The 23,620-nt window shown below is 43.6% G+C and overlaps 4 protein-coding genes across 5 annotated transcripts; 2 read left to right on the top strand and 2 right to left on the bottom strand.

The window, feature by feature from the left end:
* Positions 1-91: 91 nt before the first annotated feature.
* hinfp (histone H4 transcription factor) lies at positions 92-3,080 on the bottom strand. The gene is made up of 9 exons (XM_029174535.3): positions 2,618-3,080; positions 2,302-2,528; positions 2,103-2,214; positions 1,832-1,984; positions 1,674-1,751; positions 1,368-1,488; positions 1,150-1,288; positions 930-1,054; positions 92-846 (listed from the first exon to the last, which is right to left on the bottom strand). The coding sequence occupies exons 1-9, from the start codon at positions 2,772-2,774 to the stop codon at positions 477-479; spliced, it is 1,482 nt and encodes a 493-aa protein (XP_029030368.1). The 5' UTR covers positions 2,775-3,080; the 3' UTR covers positions 92-476.
* A 361-nt stretch (positions 3,081-3,441) lies between these two features.
* On the bottom strand, positions 3,442-7,013 carry dpagt1 (dolichyl-phosphate (UDP-N-acetylglucosamine) N-acetylglucosaminephosphotransferase 1 (GlcNAc-1-P transferase)). Its single transcript, XM_029172757.3, has 9 exons — positions 6,436-7,013; positions 6,181-6,301; positions 5,887-6,100; positions 5,607-5,753; positions 5,430-5,514; positions 5,149-5,337; positions 4,944-5,031; positions 4,572-4,727; positions 3,442-4,474 (listed from the first exon to the last, which is right to left on the bottom strand). The coding sequence occupies exons 1-9, from the start codon at positions 6,600-6,602 to the stop codon at positions 4,409-4,411; spliced, it is 1,233 nt and encodes a 410-aa protein (XP_029028590.1). The 5' UTR covers positions 6,603-7,013; the 3' UTR covers positions 3,442-4,408.
* A 461-nt stretch (positions 7,014-7,474) lies between these two features.
* On the top strand, positions 7,475-20,899 carry c2cd2l (c2cd2 like). Of its 2 annotated transcripts, XM_055514531.1 has the most exons (16): positions 7,476-7,675; positions 7,753-7,776; positions 7,998-8,438; positions 14,751-14,846; positions 15,093-15,212; positions 15,488-15,598; positions 16,106-16,219; positions 16,301-16,405; positions 16,494-16,621; positions 16,709-16,773; positions 17,030-17,151; positions 17,632-17,803; positions 17,911-18,009; positions 18,354-18,487; positions 19,090-19,303; positions 19,670-20,899. In XM_055514531.1, the coding sequence occupies exons 3-16, from the start codon at positions 8,076-8,078 to the stop codon at positions 19,918-19,920; spliced, it is 2,094 nt and encodes a 697-aa protein (XP_055370506.1). In that variant the 5' UTR covers positions 7,476-7,675; positions 7,753-7,776; positions 7,998-8,075; the 3' UTR covers positions 19,921-20,899. The 2 variants fall into 2 exon arrangements, with proteins under 2 accessions (XP_055370507.1, XP_055370506.1); XM_055514532.1 differs by having other exon boundaries at positions 7,475-7,776; positions 18,393-18,487.
* A 359-nt stretch (positions 20,900-21,258) lies between these two features.
* LOC114869001 (histone H2AX) lies at positions 21,259-21,914 on the top strand. The gene has a single exon (XM_055514533.1). The coding sequence runs from the start codon at positions 21,351-21,353 to the stop codon at positions 21,777-21,779; it is 429 nt and encodes a 142-aa protein (XP_055370508.1). The 5' UTR covers positions 21,259-21,350; the 3' UTR covers positions 21,780-21,914.
* The last annotated feature ends 1,706 nt before the right edge of the window (positions 21,915-23,620 follow it).

The following is a 23,620-nucleotide window of genomic DNA, read 5'->3' as shown; positions in this document are numbered from 1 at the left end:
CATTTGCTATTTCTTTGTTAATTAATTATTAAACTTAGTTATAGGCCAAAAAAAACACATACATAAAACACAAATAATCTGAAAAAGTCAAAACTATGTCAATGTGTTTATTGCAAAAACTTATGACACAACTTACTCAAGCGTCAAAAACACAGACTTTGATGCTGTTAGATTCCTTTCATTTAGGCAAACATTATGAACAAAACACAATTTTAGTCAATCAAATCAATGCCTTCAGTTTATGGAAGATGTGTTTCTAAAAGACAATGGTCACCCATAATGCGGTGGTACAGTACGATCTCCTGTAAATTTTACAATAAAATTAAAATAATTTCAAACTAATTGATAGAACATTTGTCCACAAGACTTTGACCTTTCAATTAAAAAGGTCAGAAACAGCACAAACATTTTCAAACACCACAGCTGATAACATCATGCACTGTGATTTATTACACATTTGGGCCGAGTTCTGGCAGTCAGACAACCTGCATTCCATGCTGCTGGGCAGAATCCTGGAGCTGCAGCAAGACAGAGTCCTCCCCTTCCTGTGACAGACCTCCAGTGAGGATGTACAACATGCCCTCTTCCTGACCGCCCTCCTCCAAACTGCCTGTGGGCTTCTCAGTCCTTTGCTCCTCCAGCAACAAACCTCTTAGTTCAACTGGCAGCTCTGAAGGAGCTGCATGTGGCGATGCTTCCCCTAGCTCCTGTCCTTCAGTTTGACCATTGTCTTCATCCTCCTCACCTTGTCTGTTTTGTCGTTCCCTCATCAACTGCTCAGTCAGTTCCACGCTCTCGTAGCGAATTAGCTGCAGCCGCAAAAAGCCGTCCTCATGCTCCTTGTACCTAATGGGATGATCAAACCACAATCTTTGCTGCAATGCTGTATCTTTACAACACTACTTGATTGGTATCAATGCAAGACTTACCTGAACCTGGGATGTCCAGAGGGCCATTTGAATTGGTGCTTTTTATGCAGATGGACAGTTAGGTTGTTACCTCTGGTAAAGCACTGGCCACACACATGACACTTGTAACGAGCTATAAAACTCCCCTAATTAGGAAAACATATGAAAAAATATGAAATAATGTGAATATATTGTATTTTAGGTTTAATAGAAAAACAAGAGTCTCAGGTTATTCACGTACTTCATGTTCCTTTTTGTGATGAATCTTTAAGGTGCCATGGGTACGAGAAGTAAAACCACAACCAGGGATGTCACAGTGAAATGCTGGTTTGCTGCTGTGCGTATCCAGATGTTTGCGCAAGTCAATCAAGTTCTTACAGCTACAATTGGACAAAGAGAAAAAATTTCAGTCAAAATGTTAATAACCTAATGATTTGCTGCAGCTACAGACCACAATACCTGTATTCACAGTATTCACAACTGTATGGCTTCTCATTACTGTGCCGGAACTTGATATGATTGCGCAGAGAAGATGGTGAAGGACAAGTCATGTCACAGAGCGGGCATTTGTAGTGGCTCACTGCACAAAGGGAAAAGACGATCAACAGTGACTAGACATTATACTGTAGGATCATTTTGTTACTTTGTCTACCATCAAGTTAACAAACACTGGTAAAACCAATTCATTTTTCTAATGATACAGACAGTTGTTCAAAAGAATCATTTTTATGGTAGTACTGTTTAAGTGTTTAAGGTGGAACTGACCATGGGTTCTCATGTGGTCTCTCAGGAGTCGTTCTGTTGCAAAACGTTTGGAACAGTGAGAACACTGAAACCTCTGGCCTAGAGAAACATACATAAGGAAATTAAAGCTGAAGTATAAGTAGGTTTTCAGCATTGCTGTTCTGTATTCAGGTTTTTACCTTCCATGGCGCTCTGTCGTATGATGTGGTCAAACAGCTTGGTGTTGCTGGCGTACATTCCTCCACAGCCTGGACATGCCACTACCTTCTCCTGGGTGTGGCTTCGCAGATGCTCCCGCAGCTTAGGACGACCCTTAGCAGTGGCTTCACAATCTGGAGGGTGCAGAGCGTTCTCTCAACCTCCCCATATTTGTATTATGCTACAGACAATCTACTCATTCTTTTAAACACTGAAGACATATCTGAAGATAAACCATATTAGAAATGTTACCTTTCCATCCACAGCGAAGAGGAAATTCACAGTCTCCTGCTGGTATGTCTATACTCAGGCTATGCATCTCCACATGTCGATAAAACCACTCAGGGTTTTCAAACGGAGGTTGCTTTGACAAATGTAGAGAACACATAAATACAAATATGGAAACATGTTTGGCTTATGAAGAAATGATGATGACCATTTCAGACTGTACCTCACAATTCTCCCAAAGGCAGCAAAAATTGTCAGGGATTTCAGGAATGATGTTGCGGTTCTGGTACCCAATGGAGCAGCTCCCGATCTCTAGTTGGGCATTAAGCACCTGCTGGCCCAGCTGCTTCAGCTTGGTGTGGTAACAGTGAAAGAACACGTGACGCCGTAGCTCTTCAGGACCCTCCACAGAGCAGAAACCACAGTCTCTCCAGAGGCAGGTTCTTTCATCTTTCATAAATATCGAAAATTGCATTAGTAATCACTAGTACTAGCGTATAATGTGCTCTACAACATTTCACCACCAATCGAGTCCTTACCTTCTGTTTCTTCGTCGTCCTCCGCCGCGTTTAGAGCATTAAGGTGACTCTCCACATGCTTGCAGAAGTTTTCCATACGACTAAAGGACTCTTGACACGAAACCCATTCACATTCAAGTTTAAGCGTTTTCTTCTGTATCCGCTTATTCGGCGGCATCTTCCTAGGCCCAGAGGTAAAATTCAGTAATTCACAACGAGACCTAAGCTACAATCGTTCCTTGTTTGACATCACCATTCATCCACCAGGTGTTGACGTTGGCTAACATTAGGAGCTGGTTGAGAACTGACCACACAGACTCCAAAATATTAACCGGGAATAAAACTGTTCTAGAAACACCTCCCTAACGCTATTTGTAAAAAAGAGACATAAAAACAACACATTTAACACAAACCATTACACAGTATTAAAATGTCGGACTTATTTTGGCTACGAACCGCGGGCTGTGTGCAGCGCTAACATCCTTCGAGAAACAGATTGCGTTACAAGAGTTCCGGATATGATGATTCTCCGCTTGACTTCAGAGACTTTTAGATAGTCACTAGATTCTCATACTGTACTTACTATAATATTTTTTTACTTCATGCTAAGTTTTTAATTTCACAGTTATTGTTGATATTTATAAACATTGTATAGAATTAATTCTTGAAAATCCTCCTGCATTTTGGTTACAATTCAACTGATCTCAACTTGGCTTCAACTTGTACTGTAAGGTGTGTGTACATCACATTCATTACATGACATATAACATGGTCCCAACATCATATTTCTATATTATCATCAAGAGTCAGAAAGGTTTTACCAAATAAAATGGATTACACAATCATAGATTAAAATCATTTATTTTATAACTCTGAGCCTTCCATCTCAGCAGTAAACAGCATGCGCAGGCAGTTGTTGTTTTTACAATAAAAAAAAGGCCAGTGTCACTTAACTTCACATTGTTGTTTGCTGTTTCCTTAGAAAAAGATAATAGCAATCCAAAAGAACTCATCCATCCATCCATTCATTCATTCTCTACCGCTTATTCCCAGGCAGGGTCGCGGGTGGTGATGAAGCCTATCCCAGCTGTCTTTGGAGAGAGGCGGGGTACACCCTGGACAAGTCGCCAGTCAAAAGAACTCATATGTATCCAAAATGAACTGATCTTCACAATTGTGTCATTAATCAGGACATTGCTCATAATTTTTTCCCACCAGTTCCCCCCTCATGACAATAACTTCTTTATATTTAATTTTATTCACAAAGTCCATTTTGTGTGCTTTCATTCAGAATTCATTCATTAACTGATACTACCATAGCTATGGAAAGGTGTGAATGGTTACTTGACCTCATACAATTTGTGTCATATTTAAGTAAATATGTATCAGCCTTCATTTTATAGAAAATCTACGACCATCAATGACATTTCAAACGATGGCAATTAAGAAACACTCAGGCACTGATGTGCCCTGAACAAGGGAGAATATCCCCCCGAACTTTACGTTCTCAGTAGGAAATACACCCTTTATGACGGACACTCAAGCTTATTGAGATTTAAGTACTTTCCTCCTCATAATTCCCTCAACACATAGTGGAAGAATAGCACTGCTGCTGTGCTCAATGAAACTTTTTTTGTCTGTATGTGAAAATGTCTTACCAGAATGAAACATAACTGAACATTACACTAAGTTGAGTTTGAGTCAAAAAATAATAAATGAGGTAATAGAATCAATTATGAGGAAGATGAACCGCAAGCCAGGAAATTATTTCCATATTTTGTCAGTTTGTGTTCTCTTTGGTTTCATGGAGAACTAAACGTCATAGAAGAGACGGACCAGATGATAACGGATCCCAAAAGCGACTGCACTGCCCATCACCTGGAAAGTGAGACATGGAAAGAAGTAAAACATTTGAATCCTTATTGAATTCAACACCATGATAGTGTATTCGAGCACTGCTTGTGCTTCGCTATACCTGTATGATGAGCATGATGACTGTGAGATTCCTCTCATGGATGGGGCCAAGTAATTTCAGAACAAGATTTATTAGGGTCATGTTGTTGCACTCAATAAAATCATCATCTTTCTCCTGAAATCTTCGCACTTCAAGCAACTTCAATAATTCTGCAACCTGTTAAGAACCAAAGGACAAATTGTAAAACCAATAAACACAAGTGGGTGTGTGTGGGTGGAAGTATTAAGAATTTTAAGATACTGCTTTTCACTCTTGATTTCGTAAGCGGTAAAAACAGCAACTTTAAAGTACCTACAGGTATAAGGTGAAATGTGCCAGCTATGTTTTCTTTAGTCTATGAAAAAAAAAAGTACAAAACAAAAAATACTTTACCTTCATAATGAGATGTCCTAGTTTAGAGAGGTCTTTTCTCTTGAATTTAGAATAACTCATCCCTAGTTTGCCCGTGTCTGGATTCAGTCTTTCATCAACAAGTAAGAAAACAAAAAAGGATCAAAAAACAATGAGCTACACTTTGAGTATGAATGATTCGTTATCACAAAACACAATAATAATAAATACATCAGCAGCAGCATACCTAGGTAGTCGATGTCTGGGACAGGGGATTATGTGAAACAGCTGAGGCAAGGAGTAGACAAAGTTAACTACTTGAGGAATGAAGAACAACAGCATTGTTTTGCTGAAGTGTCCCAGGATGCCAACTACAGCAAAGGTCATCCCAGCAAAGTAACAGAACGTGTCGCCCACAAACACAGATGAAGGGTACCTGGAATAAAACAGGGTATAAATTGACAAATTATATGAAATGTACCACTGCACTTTGAAAAGTCAAAGGTTCTGGTAATAGGTATTACTCACCAATTGTGATAAAAAAGTGCTAATGTTGTAAAGAAAAATGGTATCATAAAGTACAGAGAAAAGACATGATCATCACGAAAATCCCCTGAAAAATAAAACACAAGAAACCCAAAGTCACAAGAGGAAAAGTGCTCAAATATCACATATAATCAATACAGAAACAAAACTACTACGCACCACTGAGCTCCACAAGGTTGAAGATGATAATGGAGCCAGAGATAAAAAGGGCTTGACCAGACTCAATGCCATTGATGCCTGCTAAGATGTTGATGGCATTTGTGCAAAACACAGCAAGCATTCCCATGTAGACATAGTAAAGAATACCTGTAGAGATGACAACTTCCATTATTGAAAGACCATTAATGTTATAGACATATTGGTTGTGATATTAACTGACATGTGTGACATGTGTCTAGTTAACTGTACCATTTATCAAACGAACAACTACACAACTAACCCAAGTCTAGATGCAGCCCCAGCAGGGCTCTGAAGGGCTTCGGCACCACGATGACGGTGTTGCCAAAGTTGGTAAAATAGACCATGAGTAGTGGCAGCGACGCCACTGTGGGGAGCAGAAGTTTGTGTCGCCAGCGTAGGTTGAGCACATCGTCAGCGAAGCCCAGAAAGATCATGCAACAGATGGCCAGAAGTGCACCGATCAGCTGGACAAACTGAGCAAGGACAAGGCAGGTTTCAGGCTGTGTTTCAAATTTGAGGAACTTCACAAAATAGAACACCTCTTTCAACCTACCTCATCGTGGGGGAAGCCCTTGCACTGATCTCCTACAAAACAGCTAAGGAAAGGCACTGGGATGAAGAAGAAGAGGATGATGAGGAAGACTGTGCCACTGATGACTCCTTGTGACTCTGGCCTGCAGAAGTGGATGCCCACAAAGAGAAGCAAAGTTAGATTCATTACAGATTATAAACAATAGTACTAGTTCTGGAAATACATAAAAGCCGCGTCCTTTAAGATCAACTAAAGCACCAAATCAAAGGAACATACACTTCTTTTTTGGAAGTTTTGTTGAGGTCCATTCCGTACAACCTGGCTGAGATAAAATGGTCCTTGAAAGCAGGAATGAGTTTCATTGTGGCCATGCAACCGAGGACCGACAGGAAACCGTTCATCATCAGCGGCAGTACCGGCACTGGTGATATGTTCTCAGGCATTTTGATGTGACTGTTTCAAAAAGATCAGTTCACGTTTCCAGCTAAAGTGGCGATGAACGGGCGTTTGGCTGTCTCTCCACTCAGGCAACAACACGTCATTCCGTCATGTCTGAACAAAATGCAGCTCAGCAACTCCGATGTCGGTAGGTCCATCCGTAGTCCACTAGTCGCAATGGCAATGCATCACTACTACCACAGAATCTACAATAACGACGATTTTATCGGCATACGTCTGATTGTTCAAACTCCACAAATGACAACATACAATCCAGGCAGTCCGGAACTTTAGGAGGGAACATCCGGAAAAACTTCCGGATAAATGCTTCAAAATAAAGATAACTTAGACGCTTCGCAGAGGTAGACGAACATTTAACATATGAAAACATATAAGAAAATAATTCTCAGAAACTGTGCTACTCAGAACACAACACAGATTACAAATAAGTATAGTATAAGTAGCTTGCGTTTTAATTACGAACGGAAGTGACGCTGTGTTCCTTCTGCTATTGGTCCGGCGTATTTTTGCGTTTGTTGTCAAAACCTTTTTAACACGTTTTTTACATAAAGTCATATCTCATAATGATAAAAAATAGCCATCCATAAACAGCATTTAAAGTGTGTTTTCTTTAAATCTTGTATTTACTGTAAAACAGTACTACTAATGCAGCTAACTTATCATAGCTGACTGACACATTTAACTGTATCGAGGTGAATGTATTCATCTTGTTGTCTTATCTTGATGCTTGTTTAATAAATAGATCACCCGAACTGGTGCAGTCATCTAGTATACTATAATGCATACCTTTATTTTGAAGGATTTGCTTAAACTTCCTTTAGCTACAGTATTACCTTCCCGCTGTACAGCGCCCCCTCGCGGACACTGCCATTTATAGTCAAATCAGCATTGTAGAGAGGTGGCAGCGGTAGGAGGGCAGCAATCAGTGGATATAGTAAAACCTGCCGGAGCCTGTAACGCGTTAAAGGAGAGCGGGAGGTTCGGGTTTGAATCGATAGATGACAGTAGAGAGGCGTCAGACGACACGTCGCCGTTGACTCGGAGATGGGTCACACAGGTTTGTTGTTGGCAGCGCAGGATTTCTCCGTGGAGCCACTTACATGTTACCGATGTCTCGCTTTCGATTCCCTGCAGCCCGCACCTCGGACCCTTTAAACGGTAGGTCGGCTCGCGCTGTAGCGACACTTGGTGCTCGATAGTCTCGGTGTTATTCGTTTACTAGCGCGGCGCCGTCTATTCCGTGCATTTACGTAACGTTAACGCGTTTCTGCGCGCTTTAACACAACCCAGGGGCAGAATCGGCAATTTCAAGTTGCGGGTTCAGTCCCGTGTGTGTCTGCGATGTTCCTCAGTGTCTGACCGCTTGCTGCCTCTCACAGTTTACACAGCTGATCCACTCTGATCGTCCTGGTATTTCCATCTGGACCTGATGATATGAGAGGCTCCAGGAGGCGGTGATGGAGCTCCGGGAGTTGGGCTGGCTGGTTCTGGTGGGTCTCTTCTTCGCCTCCTTGCTGATCGTGCTGGGATGGCTCCTCCAGTACTTGCAGACCGTGCTGCGGCTGTGGCGATCCAAAAAGACAGCCAAGCCGGACCGGACGGAACCAGTGTGGTGGAAGGTGTTCTCCCAGCCCCGCGGGAGGCACGCGGGAGGCGTGTGGGGCTTTCTGATGAAGCTCCGCACCGGCCGGGATGGAGCGCCTGCACCCGAGGCCGGGGTCAAAGGCCTCGTGACCTCGCTGCTCTCCTTCAAGTCCTTCAGGGAACACTGGCAGAGAACCTGGCTCAAAGCCCTGAATGAGCAGGCGTGCAGGCAAGGGGTGAGTTACTGATCTGACACGTTCAACCCATGAATATGGAGAGGTGGATGCGCACGTCCTACAAAGTGGAGCTGAAAAAAACATGGTGGCATTGTGTGGTAGAGAACACCTGAAGTTACTTCACTAAGCAAGAGGCATGAATATTTAAAGTAGAGCTGCTACAGCCGGTGTACCCCCCCCGCCCTGGGAGGCGTGTGTAGGCAGGGAGGTGGAGGTGTGGGAGTTGGAGTGTCTCTAATCGTTGAGAGGATGGGGGTGCAGAGCCTTGCGTAACAGCTGTGAATCGATGCACATAAGAGCGAGAGGCAAGACCAGTCAGCATGAACACCCACACCTCGTAAAAATAGCCCGATGCCCCCGGCCTGGGGGGAGAGGGGAGGCGCGTCTCAGCAGGAGAAGGGTCCCCTTTGGCTCAGCACACGATCACACGCAGAAATAAAGCAAAGTCAAAGTGCCGCACACATGATGTTGGACTCACGGGTCGGGTCAGTGCTGCAGACAGGTGTGGGTACGGCACGTGTTACAGTAGAGGCTTATCTGGAGTTTCTAAAGGTCTTTTTCCTTTTCAAGCCTTTCTTTTTATCTGTGGGAATCAAAGTTCAGCACGCAGTCAGACGTTCCCTATGAGCAGTGGTGTGTGTGTGTGTGTGTGCGCGTGTGTGTGCGCGTGTGTGTGCGCGTGTGTGTGCGCGTGTGTGTGTGTGTGTGTGTGTGTTGAGTCTGAGATGAGTTGGCAGTGAGTTTAAAAGAGTCAGATCAATCCAACGCGCTGATTCAAATGTGCCTCCCAACCTCTGGATGTCTGTCAGCCTCCGCCTTCGCATGTTTAGGTTTACGTGAAGGAGGTCGATGGTGCACACTGGTTTGGGACAACTACACTTGGTGCTTAGCCTCACGGGGCTATTAATAGGTCACCGTTTGAGGAGCCAGATTAGGAAGATGTCCAACTGCCTGCCTCAGAAGTCAGGAGCATTCATTACATGATTGAGTTTTCATTATGACATTAACTGATGCTGTAGATAACGACTGTCCGCTGGACGGGTTTCAGATACTCAACTAACAAATACAACAGAATGAAGTAAGTATAATAATAGAATATCACCAGTTTAGCAGGGCACATTGAGGACACGTTACTGTGTTCTTTTACACTGTGTTTGCTTGCAGTGATTGCGTGTGATTGGTTCATGTGCTGAGGCTCTGTGTGCATTTTGAGTGAAGGGACCATGGTTGTTTGCTGGTTATGATCGGCGCCACTGATCCGCTGCCTGGTACCGAACCGGAGCGTCCTCCGCCTGTTTGGGCCCGTGCTTTGGTAACGTTGGATTTCCGGTTCGCTGCCTTTAAACACTGGTAAAAATGACACGTCAGTGCATTCTAGCCATTGTGTCCTTGAGCACAGCTACTGTTCGGGATATGGCTGGTAACTCTAAACGGATACTTGGCAGCGCTCGGTGCACGAGGGAGGCTTGGAAATTACACAAGCTGCCTTTAAGGGGTTGCTATGGATATTTTGTTACAAACCTCTTACATTCGTGGCTCTCTGTGGGCTTGATTTATGTCTGTGTGACCTTTACGCTTATAAATCCTAAGAGAGGGACTTGAAAGAAGTTTAAGTGCGTCTTTTCACCCGGCAGTGACGAGCTGTTTGACGTTCCTCATGCGATGAGTCTCCAGACTGTCGGTTCTGGAGGGGACAGTCGAGCATCCTTGTCTGTTCGTCCGTGTGGTGTTTAGTTTGTCAACTCCGAACGTGAGCCGAAGCTTTTCGAGCTCAGACCTAATAAAATATCTGCCAGTCATTGCGTTTGCGTCAACAATCTGTTTGTCTAAATGCGTCTGGGGAGCATGCAAATGCTTTGGGAGTTTGACCACTGACAGAGATAACAAATCACGAACATGCCTTGATCGGCTGATTTCATCTCCAGCCTGTCTGGCCTAGTGGTTGATGAACGTCTAACTACATAGTTACAGCCGTCATAACGTCTCATCAGCACATGCCAAGGCGCCACATTTAACTGATTTGACTCATCCCATGTTCTGTGTCTTCACCTGCCCTCTGAGATCGGATGGAAGAACCTGCTGAGGAGGTTTGTGGCGATAGGGCTGGAGCGTAACCCGCTGCTACCTGCCGGGCCGGTTGCTGAGGCCTTTTGAAAGCAGACACTGGAGCGACCGCTCTTCACGGCTGCGTTTCCGCAGTCGAGGGAACTCGACGCGAGCCTCTCGGAAGAAACGCGGCTCGGCTTCAGTGTCGCCGTGCAGGGATTAGCAGGCAAATCCTTTATAGCATTAGCCTAAGTACCACTCCGGCCTTTACGGCCTTTAAATTGGAGATGATTTAGAGACATTAAAAATGTCTCTAAATAAAGGTAAACGTAATGCACCTGCATGGAACGTTATACAAATCTAAATAAGAAGCCTTCGTTCCACTGCCCCTATGGTTGCTCACACGGTAGAACAGCCGCTTGGGAAACCTGTTGTGGCTGTTTGTGTGGGAATTAGACACTTGACATCCAACTACTTGGATTTTCAGCTATATTTATGTCTTGAAAAAAAAAAATTTATATCAGCAGGCGTTTTGAAGCACCTTCGTGATCATGAAATAAAATGAAAGATAATGAATCCTATCCTTATTATTGACGATGTTGACGAGGATGTGAGAGAACCATGAAATCACATGCAGATTAACAAACAGCTTTGATATTGTTATTCTTTAATATGCAGACTTGACCTTTTTGCTTTTTTCCTGTCAAGTCTCTGGTTTGTTCCGCCGTAAGAACTTGTCGTCTTGATACGACATCCAACGGGGCCACAGTTGAGTCTGTGTTCATGTGCTGTGACAGAAAAAGGCGATTTTCAGAGCTACTGAACTTCACAGACCAATTCAGATGTTTTTGATCCGTCTGGTCTGGGCCTTATTGATGTTCTCTTCAGTGCGGCAGAGAGTGATGTAAGCCACAAACCCTCCAACACTCACACGGGGCCGCGTAAACACTACGAACTTATAAAACCGCTCGTGCAGTCTGTTGCCGCGTCCTTGTAGCCAAACACCGGTCCTGAGGGGAGACATGACCCTGAGCCCCCAAGTCTGATTCAAAGAGATAAAAACTGACAGGAAGCCCAAAGTTGTTACATAATAAAGCAGCTAATGCATCGTACTACAACATGTGGGTGGTATATGGGGTCAAAGGCTCTAATTGTTGCTGCAGAAATGTTTATCTGACAGGTGAGCTCTGACCTCCTGCTTTACGATGGTTAGTCCAAGTTTGGTTTTACAGCATATCTAAAGGTTAATGTGAATGAAACAAGCCGTCCACAGGTTTGAGCTGTTTGAAGCGGGTAATTTAAGCACGCTGTATTTCTGGGTTTATTACTCTGTGATGCAGCTTGTTTCATGACTCACTTGTTTATTCGGAGAAAAAGTCCGTCTGCCACACCGTTACTGTGGGAGCTTTTGGAAATAACCTCGCCTTGGCAGAATAAACCTGATATGGAGCTGCTCGGATGTCTCTGGATGCATTAGTTTGTGGAGGAGGCTTGAGGGAGCGGACTGGTCGGGACTGATCCCAGCGGCACCGTTAGCATCTGCAGCTGACACACGACGTCAAGGCCTGGACACTGGGCTCAGTGGGCGGAAGTGGACGGCTAATAAAGCGTACAAGTGTGCATCTGCAGGGAAGGAAGCTCCCTGACCATTCAGGATCCGCAATTATGAGGAGGCTGGTGATTATCTTGAGGACTGAGTTCACGTTTGTCCGTCTCTGAGTGTGAACTGCCGGTAGATGAGTAATTCCCTGTAATTATACTCAAGTAGGTTTCTACGTAATGACAGGACACTCGGTGCTCGTTTGCTGTGATAGTGCAGGAAGCTAACCTTTTTATGTGTCGGACCCAGATTTAAATTCATCATCACAACATTTCCTGCACAGTCACTAAATTATTAAGGTCTGTCTGTGGTGCTGAAGCTGCTCTTTGTCTCACCGTTTAAAATCATGATGCACATGATATATTAAGCAGTTTCTTACTATATGTACAATGTGACGTAAGAGTCTTTTTGTTTTTTTTGTTTTTTAAATTTCTCTACATCATTTTAATTCAATTCAATTCAAATTCAATAGACTGAACCGTAGCTTTCTACTGCTCCCCTGTGAATGTGTCTGGCTGTGTCACATGAGCCCTGTCACTGAGAGGCTGGATGCTAACAGCAATATTTCTGCATACTAACATGTTGGGATTTGTCATGTTGTGCGTGTTGTGCGTGTTATAATAGAAAAAAACTACACTTGGTGCTTAGCCTGCAAGCACGTCAACACTTAAAGTCTGCGATGTGTCGTATCGTGAACCTCCGAAACATGTGGCCCAAAAAAAAAAGACAGGAGAGGAAGATGAGGGTCATCGGCCGCCTCAGGGGCCGTGTATTTGTTGTTGACCCACATGCTTTTCAAAGGCGTTCAGCCATTCGGACCCAAAGCGGCGGCGCTGACAAACCTGAAGTGACACCATGGATGTCCTCAGGTACTGTCTCTTTCCAGAAATACCCTCCACATACACAGTCGAACAGCGGTGCTTCACAAGGACAAATCTGGGGTTCTGCTGCTAGAGTTGCCCTCTCCGTGATGAAATGAGCTCCGTAAACTCTGCCAGGAGGAAACGACACCACAGTGCAGCAGATGGCTAACGATGAGGCCAATGGATGTGAAATGTCTGAGTAAACTCCCCTTGGAAGGAGCAGAAACCTCACAGATACTAGTTAGATGATAGATATTCTAGATTTTACCAGACTGAAATAGCCGATAATATAATAATAGTCAGCACGTTATTCCTGATGATTTTGCACAGATTTTCTAGGTGATGACTGTTTGAAAATGCTGACTTACCACCGGTTTAGTGAGTTCTATACAGAAAATATTATAAGCACAAACATAGGCTGAAAATATGATGAGCCTGTCCTCTCTGAGGCGTGCGAGACTGTGATTGACACATCTTGGCAAGCCTGTGCAGCCGTGCGCCCTAAAGCAGTAAGAAGATATGACGTTGTCGGTTTCATTTGTCACAATTTTTTTGTTTGACATCAAAACAGGTCTGTGCTGTAAAAGCATAACTTATCACAGACCAAGGCCTGGGAATGAGCAGTTTTAGACGTGATACTGGGAGGCGTTTGATGACCTGGTAATGATGTGTAATTCTTATGTAATTACTCTTCCAGGTCCATGTTTACGTTCTCGCTTTTGATGTCTAATTAGGGCAAAATGGCAAAAATGCAGTGGAATAAAAACTGTGATGCATGCATTTTTTTTTGTCTGAAAAACATCAGTGTGTTGGTTCTGTGCGCTGGATGTAATAACGGTTGGGCCAGTGAGCCGTACTGGAGGTTCCAGCCAAGCAAAGGAAACACAGCCAGTTGTAGTGTGTAGTCATGTGACTGCAGTGTTGGTCCAGGGAACCTGCGTACGCGTGCAGCATTGCGCTTGGCTTCCTGCCCTTCTGGAACAAACACATACACGCATATGTCCAGACACAGCACAACGTTTGTAACGTCATCCTTTCTTCTGTGCGCCTCCTCCTCCTCCTCTGTTGTGTTTGACGGAGACTGGACTCTTTGGACCCAGACCTAGAGTAACATATGCCTGGACAATTGGGGATTTAGTTTTCTCTCACTTGCATCTTCTGAGCCAATTAAAGGCGTCCAGTGAAACAGATCTTCTGGCACACTCCCACTATGATACTAGGCCACTACTGCTCTGCATCTCACCACTAATAAGCACCCATGCAGTAAGGATTGCCTTGCTCTAAGCATGACTAAGCATTGACTGGCGTGGTCTTAATAACGCGTCCTGCCTTGAGGTCTGAGCAGCCTGAACCAGTTGCAGTTCATTACGATGATCCACAACTTCCTCAGCGGTGGAACCGCTCTTTAATTTACTCTTCAGCCAAACAGCATTGCAGTTTTCTGATAGTGTCTTGAGGCAGTGATCCCTGAGCGCACAAATCTTGGACTAGGCTTAAAACCACGTTTGTGATTGGCCATGCTTTAATAGTAATCTTGGATCTCACAAAATTAGTTAAGGGAGTGATTTCGTTTTTGCACATGCTAATGTTATTTTTATATTTTAAAGTCTGTGATTAGCTAAAGTAGTAAGTCATTTAATATGTGATACAGCTGGACCCTGGTCTACTAATTGGCTGAGACACAAGGCCAGAGGCTGTGTGACCACAGGGCTCCGTGTTCCACGTCGTCCTCTGTGCGTCTCTGCTCTTTCTCTCATGTCATCCTTAGGATTCATTTTATCCTGATTTCTCTGTCTCTCCCAGAGCTCCATCCAGATCACATTTGACAGCGGTCTCCAGCTAACTGCTGCCTCTGCAATAGATAGCGTGACCTGCGCTGACCAATCGCCACACAGAATGGTGAGTAATCATTTCGGCCCATGTCCGCTACAGCTGTGAGTCAACACAGGGAGCAGGCACATTTAAGCAGCCACCCAGCAAGTTTTAATTGGAGCAGTGCAGAACATCACGAGGAATTCTCTACGCAAATGTCATGCACATGAAGACACATGAATTTAAATAGGCAACGAGCAATCCTGTAGTATTGTGGGATATTGTGTTTGTTTTCTGTCTATCACAAAACTACCCCTCTACTTTATGTTATAGGTCTTGGACTGCAAGTGTTGGGTGGACACAGTGACATTTCCTGTGACGGTCACCCAGCAGTCACCTGCTGCTGTTTCCATGGACACCTATCAGATCAACATAGCACCTATGATGGCAAAGGTACAAAAAAAACACACCTCCTGGATTGTCTGCAATTTGCACTTTTGAGGACAGGCCTCAGTAACAAATGAGACTGTCCGAGCATCATTTGCATTGTTATTCAAATGTGTCTTGCCTCTGTCTTGTTCCAGCACTGTTGTTTCAACTTGTTGTTTGCGAGAATTCAGGAATATCATGATTATTTTTATGAACACTACATTTTGAGTCCTTACTGTTTATCTGTCTCAGTTTTACGAGTGTGTCCTAACTCCGGTCCTCATGTCTGTCTCTGTCAGGTGGTGGTGTGTTTGGAGGAGGTGGAGGACGAGGGCCTGCTGATGTCCTGGACTCTTTCCAAGCAGCCGTCTTTTTCTTTGACAGTGTCTCAGTGCAAGCTGCACAGACAAGTGAGAATACTCAATCTGATACTGAAACCACCCCTGTGATATGTCTCATGCCTCAGCAGGGGCCTCCCTTCTGAAACGTTTTACAACCTACAAGGTTATATATATCACAAAAAATACACATCCTCCATAAGGCTGAGGAAATAAATCATGTTTGGTGCGTGAGTCACATTTTAACCGTATAAATGCATTGAGTCATAAAGAAAATGGCATTCTTAAACCTCATTACATAAACCTGTGACAGTAGAACAAGCAAATAATGGGCACCAGACATAGTTCTCAGCATTAAAGACTGTGCATGCTCTCTATACCTGAAAGATATACTGAAATTTTGTAGTATAAAATGTTTTTTTCAATAAAATGAAATTGGTGTCAGATATGACGTAATAAATGGTCAGTCAAATATAAAAAAATGATGTAAAGCTCGTTTTAATACATAGACCACTACTGCTACAACGTGCATATTGATTAATGATGTGGAGGTAATCTGTTTTTGCTTTTCGTTCCTAGGGCGCTGAGGGTGAGGCAGACCTATGCACAATTAAGGGACTGATAGAGGACACTCTGTTCAGCACTCAACCTGCCATGGTCCTCAACCTCAAGACCTCTGCACCCAGTTCTGTGGTGAGAGTACGCAGCAGAACATAGAGAACTATGCAAAATATGAATGACGGCTGTGACACCTTTCTTTCTGAATGCCCATAGTACCCTATGGACCAACTATCAGTGGGACAAAACTCAATATCACAGGGTGTCTTTGTGCAGCGACTACTGCTCCGGCAGCTCACGGTGACCTTAAGTAAAGGTCAGGTATTTTCCTTCAGCATCAGATCATTTCTGTCTGGCTTCCTGTCGACTGCTGGTGGCGTCACCGCGTGGCTGTGTCTTTGCAGGTCAGTGGTCCAGATCTGGGGAGCTGTGCTGTGTTCTGAACCTGGACCAACCCTCCGCGGAAAGGACGACCCGCTTCCTGTCTGTGCCCAGCAACCCCAGCAGCCCGCTGGAATGGAGTGAAGACATTTCTCTGTACGCTGGCATCTGTGGCTAAACTGCTATTAATGTACTGCGATTGTGTCGATGCATGGCAGCAGTAACGTGTTGTTTGTGTTAAAGGGAGCTGGGCCCAGATTCTAAAGAGCTGAGAATAAGACTCCTGGAGCGGAGCGGCAAAAGGGAACGTAAGCCATTGCTTGATAACAGTTTCGTTTTGGCTGCTGTTCAGTAACCTGATCAGCAGGAATGTTTAGACTGCTTAAGCAGAATCACCAGTGCCTATAATGCACTGCTGGCAGCCTCAGTGTAATGGTCTTTGTGAGCATTTTAGGCTCTATAAAATACCTCAAGAGGCTTTTATTGTAGCCTCAGAAAGAAAATGTGGTACATTCATGTATTGCATGTTTCTATATGTGCTAAGATTGTGTGTTTGTTGGACAGAATTCCTGCCTGGTCATGCATCCATTGCTCTGGACCCACGCTGCAGGACTCCCGCTGGGCAGCATATACTGTCAATAAGTCCCGGCCACGGTTTGGCACCAAACGCTACCGTCACGGCTGAGGTGAACGACGAGTTGTTTGTTTTCTGTGAAATTGTGGAAAACAATATGAAAGTCATTATCATTTGAAGCAGAGTTATATCAGAGTTATTATCTAACACAGGCTAAGCTGGAGTGAAACAATCGTAACAGCGGAGGTAGCGTTGTATAACATCTGCTACATAGTTCAGCCTATAGTAGCTTTCCCATCATGTGTGACCCTTTTAGGATGCAAACTATTTATAAATGTCACTAGTCTAACATTTCTAGCAAGAATAATGTGCAGGATACGTCAAATTTGTGAGTTTTACTCACTAATGGATCATCTGAAATTATCTGTGCACGTTGAAATCTCTGCTTTAATTGAGCGACCTCCTTTTTAATGAAGTGCCCTCTTACTTAATGAAGTGCTCACTTCCTATGCGCATTTGCTAAATGAGAAATGCCCATTTAAGCGTCTGACTCCATGCAGTGACCCATTCTTTTGCTTTCTGACTCTTCCAGCTGCTGTATGGGGAAACTGAGGACGGGCACAATGACCACAATACGTTGCCACTACGGACGTCACTCACTCCCACCAAGAAAGTAGATGTGGACCGAACTATCATGCCAGACGGAACCATCGTCACCACCGTGACGACTGTCCAGTCCCGACTTAAAGTGGAACGCAGCCCAGGTAGATAGACAGAGTAAACTATGTCCAGGTCCTGTGTATAATGTGAAATGGAAACAACAACACAACTACTAATGTGATCAGTGACATATAGTTGCAATGCGTTTCAGGTGATTCTCCTTTGCGTTCGCCATCAAAGGTGGAGGTGACTGAAAAGAAACCCACCATTCTGTCCGATGGGAGAGGCAACCCCAGCCCCAACCCCAGCAGTGAGTTCTACACTGAAAGGCTAGACAGTGTTTTACATAACAGATGCAAAGCAGGATAAGAGCCAAGCAGCAGTACAACCTGAGATAAGAGCTATGTACTTATCATGCAGGTATTCTGTTCAGGACCTCAAACCCCAGCAGCACTTGTTCACATGGCTACTTACTGAAATAACGCTATATTAAAGAAAACACAAAGGACAAACATCACAGAATTAAAGCTAAAGGGTTTTGTATCTGACACAACACTTTTAAATGGACGAGAAAAATCTGTTCAACATTCTGTATAATTTCAAAAACCAAACTAGTGTAGTGCAGATTTACATATTCATGCTATCATTGGCCAGGAAGCAGCCGCCTGTCTAATGGCCTGGATCCCGTTGCAGAGACGGCCATTCGGCAGTTGACGGAGTCCGCCACCAAAGTGGCGCGCAAGACACCAACAAAAAGGAGCACGTTGATCATTTCAGGCGTGTCAAAGGTCAGTAAGTGGAAACCTCAGTGAGCTGTTGAATTTGTGCAATCACTGGTAAAAATAAACAAATTGAGTCATTTTCCACTGTTTTAGAAATGCAGTAGTTTGTTTGATTTTTCTATTTTTAGTATCACTCAAGCAGGAGGATTCCGATTACACACACTCCCTTTTTAGAAATGGAAAATACTGTTTCAACACGGTTTGTTTGTTCTAGGATTCACCAAACTTCACTTTGATCTATTAACAGCCTACAAACCCAAATCTTGAGAAATCTAAAATAGAATTGGGAATCTGGCAAAATGAGCTTGATCTAAATTTAGTCCACAGCCCCCACTGGTCCACATTAGAGCACAAGTCTTCTGACCTGATTTTTGCCTGAAAGGCTGCATAAAATATCATCAGCTATGGAGGCCAAACGTAATCCCAGAAAATAAAATCAGTGGAATGTGCAGGTGTCATGATGATTTTTTTTTATTCAGTATTATTCTTTTAAGGCTAGAATTTCATCTCTGTCCCAGTGTCCTCTATGACCTTTTTAATTAGTCACGCTAACATATGTACAGACACATATAATGAAATAAATTGACTGAGTATTGAACAATCAACAGGTTCCCCTTACAGAAGATGACTGTGTGTTATCAAGTAGCTATGCCGCTGCCATGGATGCAGCCATGCATGGCAACCATTTTGGGGCAGGGCATCAACTGGACCCAGATGAAACTACGCCGTCTGATGTCTCAGAGCGTCCTTCTGTGGAAGATGTGGAATCAGATACTGGTTCTACTGGTGCCTTGGAAACCCGTAGTCTCAAGGATCATAAAGGTAACCTGCTCCTGATTGTGTTACTGCTCGGTAGTTGTTTTCCAATTGTAAGTATAATTTTCAATCATTGTATATTCTATTGTATGGTAGGCTTTTCTTGTTTTGAAAGTTTAAGTTATAGAATTAGATTAACCCACTATTATCCTGACCTCATACAGCCTTACAGTTTTGATTGAGCAGTCCCTGATTTACAGAACATGACTGTGTCTGACATGCTGCTTCCCTCTGGTGGCCGTGCTGTAAGGTGCACATTCTACTAAAAAAGCAACGTGATGAGGAAGCAATTTGTCAGTTAGCTTTGAAACTAAATGCTCTCTATGGATTCCTATTTCAACAAATGTCAAATGTTCTGTCTGCTTCATACAGTGGGTTTTCTGCAAAGTGGGTCAAAGCTCTTGTTCCGCAGAAGACAACGGGAGAAGGAGTCTTGCCTCAGCCAGTCCCATGAAGACATCTCCAACATGGGCAATAACTTTGCTGCTGCAGCAACTATTAATCGTAAAAAGTCTGGCAGCTTCTCCAGGCGACTCATCAAACGCTTCTCTTTCCGCTCATCAGGCAAATCAAAAGGCAAAAGCACTGCTACCAATGGAGGAGCAAGCTCACTGGATGCCTAATCATTTTTATACTGTCACTCTGACTTGGATTGTTTCAAGGCATCTGCTATCAGAGGAAATGCTAAGTCCAGCTTGTGGAAGGTCGTACACGCCAGGCAGACTGATACCCGGTGATTGCAGCTCAAAAAAAATCCTGCAGCCAGGATCTTTTGCAGACTTTTCAAGCCAGATAACAAGTTGAAACTGTTTAAATTCTGATGGTTCTGTCATTATTAAAACCATGATCAGGTTCTCCTCACCTTGTGTTTCCAATTCACTCCCGTAGGTGAGAAGTACATCAAAGCAAATTATAAAAACTGCTTTTTTATTGCAATAACTATCATTATTGTGCAGCAAGTCTGCTGACGTGATCAACTTATAATCATCAAAAGAAATTTAGGAGTAATATAATGTAGATGTTTTTAAATTATATTTAAGTCTCATATAGGTGACAAGCTGTTGTAACTATCTGAGGCAAGATCTTTACTCAAACAAAGTTTGTGACGGGTGGTAAGTGGTGTTAATGTACTCAGGGTTAGACATGGAATTGCCACTAACAATTAGCGATGTGAGGAAATGTGCTGTATCCTTTTAATGGCAAAAAGAACCAGTGTGTAAGAAAATGTACATACATTTTTGGCCATTTGTGTTTTGTCAAATGATAAAAACATGTTTTAACTGTCTGTGTTAAATATGGGACTTTAGAACAAGATAAATTATTTTGATTTATTGTTTGTGTTTGTTTGCACTAGTCTAAGGAGAGCAAATAAAAGGGATCACTGACACTGTCAAAGGGACACAAATGAACATGTTCCTTGAGCAACCAAATTAAAATGCTGAAGAAATGAACAAAGCCACTACACTGATTAAAGGCACATTATATACTGTATATATCGCTAGAATGTGACACAGAAAGTGACTGCAATATTTAAAATATGTATGTCTCTTGATATATTGAAGCAGTTTAATTTATTGAAAATAAATTATTTTTCAAGCATCATCTAGTCTCCATCTGGGTTCTTTTTGTTCCTGTATTTATTATTTTGCTTACATCCAGTCTTTCACTAATGTTAAAATGTGTTATACTGAGGAAATATATTTTATCTATTGTGTAATCAATATCAACAAAATCAATTCGGCAGATTCTAAAGAATCGATTCGCATTTCTTTTACTATACAATTTGCAAGCGCGCCAAAAGTTTTGAAGCTGGAGGGAAAGAGTTGGATTGGTCCTTTGTAGTAGAACAGGAAACAGCAGCCAATCTGTTCAACCAATAGTGTGAGACTTCCTGTACCCTTTGACCTATCACATTGGGCTACTTTCACCCCAAGAGCCAATCGTGTCGTAGGGCGGGACAAACAAGGAGGTTTATATCCAGGTCGGGCAGCCTGTCGATCTTCTCGCCTACGAGTTCTCACAGATTTAGTTATTTTCAGCTTGATTATCGACAATGTCTGGAAGAGGAAAGACCGGAGCTAAGGCCCGCGCTAAGGCCAAGACCCGTAGCTCCCGCGCCGGTCTGCAGTTCCCCGTTGGCCGTGTCCACCGTCTCCTCCGTAAAGGTAACTATGCAGAGAGAGTCGGCGCCGGCGCCCCCGTGTACCTGGCCGCGGTGCTGGAGTACCTCACCGCCGAGATCCTGGAGCTGGCCGGCAACGCCGCCAGGGACAACAAGAAGACCCGCATCATCCCCCGCCACCTCCAGCTGGCCGTCCGCAACGACGAGGAGCTGAACAAGCTGCTCGGCGGGGTCACCATCGCCCAGGGCGGCGTCCTGCCCAACATCCAGGCCGTCCTGCTGCCCAAGAAGACCGGCCAGGCCGCACCGACCTCCGGCAAGGCGGGAAAGAAGGCTTCGTCGCAGTCCCAGGAGTACTAGCTCCGCAGCTAATGCCCCGCACCCCAAAGGCCCTTTTAAGGGCCGCCACTCACCGAAAGAGCAACGCTTCCTTTGGCCGCTGACTTGTTTTACTCCTCAATCTGGTTTTTATTCAATAAACGCTCGTTTTGTAAATGCTTGTTGCCGTTAGTGGTGTTGCTAAGCTAACTGTTAATCCAGTGTCTGCTACATGCTAAATTTGTAGCAGCTTTAAATACCACCACAATGTACGTATGTTTAACAGCATGGATTTGGTGATCTACTGGTGCAGTCGTTTTTGGCGTTCGATCGTCTAAAGAACACTTAACTCAGTCGTTTTCGGCCAGATTAACTGTTTATTTATATACTGCCAGTTCACAAGTAATCTCTAAGGGCGCAGTGAGGTTTGAGACTCACTGGGAACAAAACACGCAGATCCTGCAGCAACAACCCACGTGCCTCCTTCCAGCGTGACTGCAGGTTTTGTTCGAGCTGGGCTGGTGTTTACAATAAGCTTAAAGGTTCAAATGAGGCCTTCAGCAGTTGAGTAAAGCAAAACGTGCCTTTTTTTAAAAACTGATTTCTCACACAGCATTGTATGGGTTTAAACGAGTGCTCCAAGTTGAGTATATGGGGTGTCTTTGTGGTTAAACGCTGCATAACACGGTAACGGCTGCAGCCTCCAGGTGTTTCCCTGTTACACATGAAGGAACTGGTGCAGGCGGTTAATGTGAGCTCAGTGACGCCTGAACACCAGGCACATTAGTCTATAAGCCTTTATTTATAAGCATTTAATTTGTCTTTGAGTAACACGTTTCTGAATGCGGTAAACAACTGAGCCACAAGCATTGGAGGAAAACCTCAAATCAGCACAGTGTGGTGCTGTGCATTGCTATGCTCTTACATAACGAGATGTATGTGACACTTATCCATTATGGAAGGCGCTTAGCTGTCTGTCCTCATTATTTAAGAAGCAGGGAACTTAGTTTGATGGTGGGGTTGCACATTGCTGCCTTTGCCACCAGGGGTCAGCCGTTCCACACCTATAGCATCAGTGTCCTATACATGTGCATACAGCCAGCATGTTTTCTTTTTATGACTGGTAGTGCTTCATCTGTTCTAACATGATCTATCATTTACATCTCAAGAGTTTTCATTGTAGAATAAGATTTATTGTATAATAAATTATTTAAAATGCTATCTTGTCTTTCTAAAACCCATAGCTGACTGTTTTTCAGTAGATTCCATAGCATTTGTAGGTATTTTATCTCATCTCTGGTGCAGGTTACTTGTTTTCACATGCCTCAAACACGTCCAGCTCAAACCTTTCCACAGGAGGAAAGCCTGCTGATGTTTCTGTCTGCTTTGACTGTTTTATTGATGGGAAAAGCAGCGTGAACCCAGAACAGGCTGAACCAATTACTTGGGACTTGACAACGTGTCCAACACCAGCAGCCAGGCTAAAAATTCCAGCCTGAGAGGAACATGTGACCCTCCAATAGCTGTGATAACTATAATTTCGTGACTGGCATGTCGTCAGACTTTGAAATCACTGCCGCTGCTTCTCAGCTGTTTTTCTTTTTTGTGGCGGTTCAGCTTTTCTGTAATTCTATGCATAAAAAGAGATGTGACATCACATGTGGTTGACTTTACTAGTCTCTGAAATGTCACTTGCATTGCTGTCAAAGTGAAACCAAACTGCTTATTCCAGATGTCTGTCGGTCTGAATACGATGCAGTAAAGGAGCAGAAATGCTCTTTCAGTGTTTCTGATGGGAGAAATTAAAGTTACGAGCTGCTTATGTATCTGTATCTGAGAATCTGATGTCCAAAGTACAAATCTGCCTGAAGCAGAGTGCAATG

This window comes from Betta splendens, chromosome 14 (assembly GCF_900634795.4).
Source record: "Betta splendens chromosome 14, fBetSpl5.4, whole genome shotgun sequence".
Taxonomy (NCBI): domain Eukaryota; kingdom Metazoa; phylum Chordata; class Actinopteri; order Anabantiformes; family Osphronemidae; genus Betta; species Betta splendens.
Note: the sequence above shows the minus strand (reverse complement) of the source record. Positions and strands in the feature narration are given on the sequence as shown.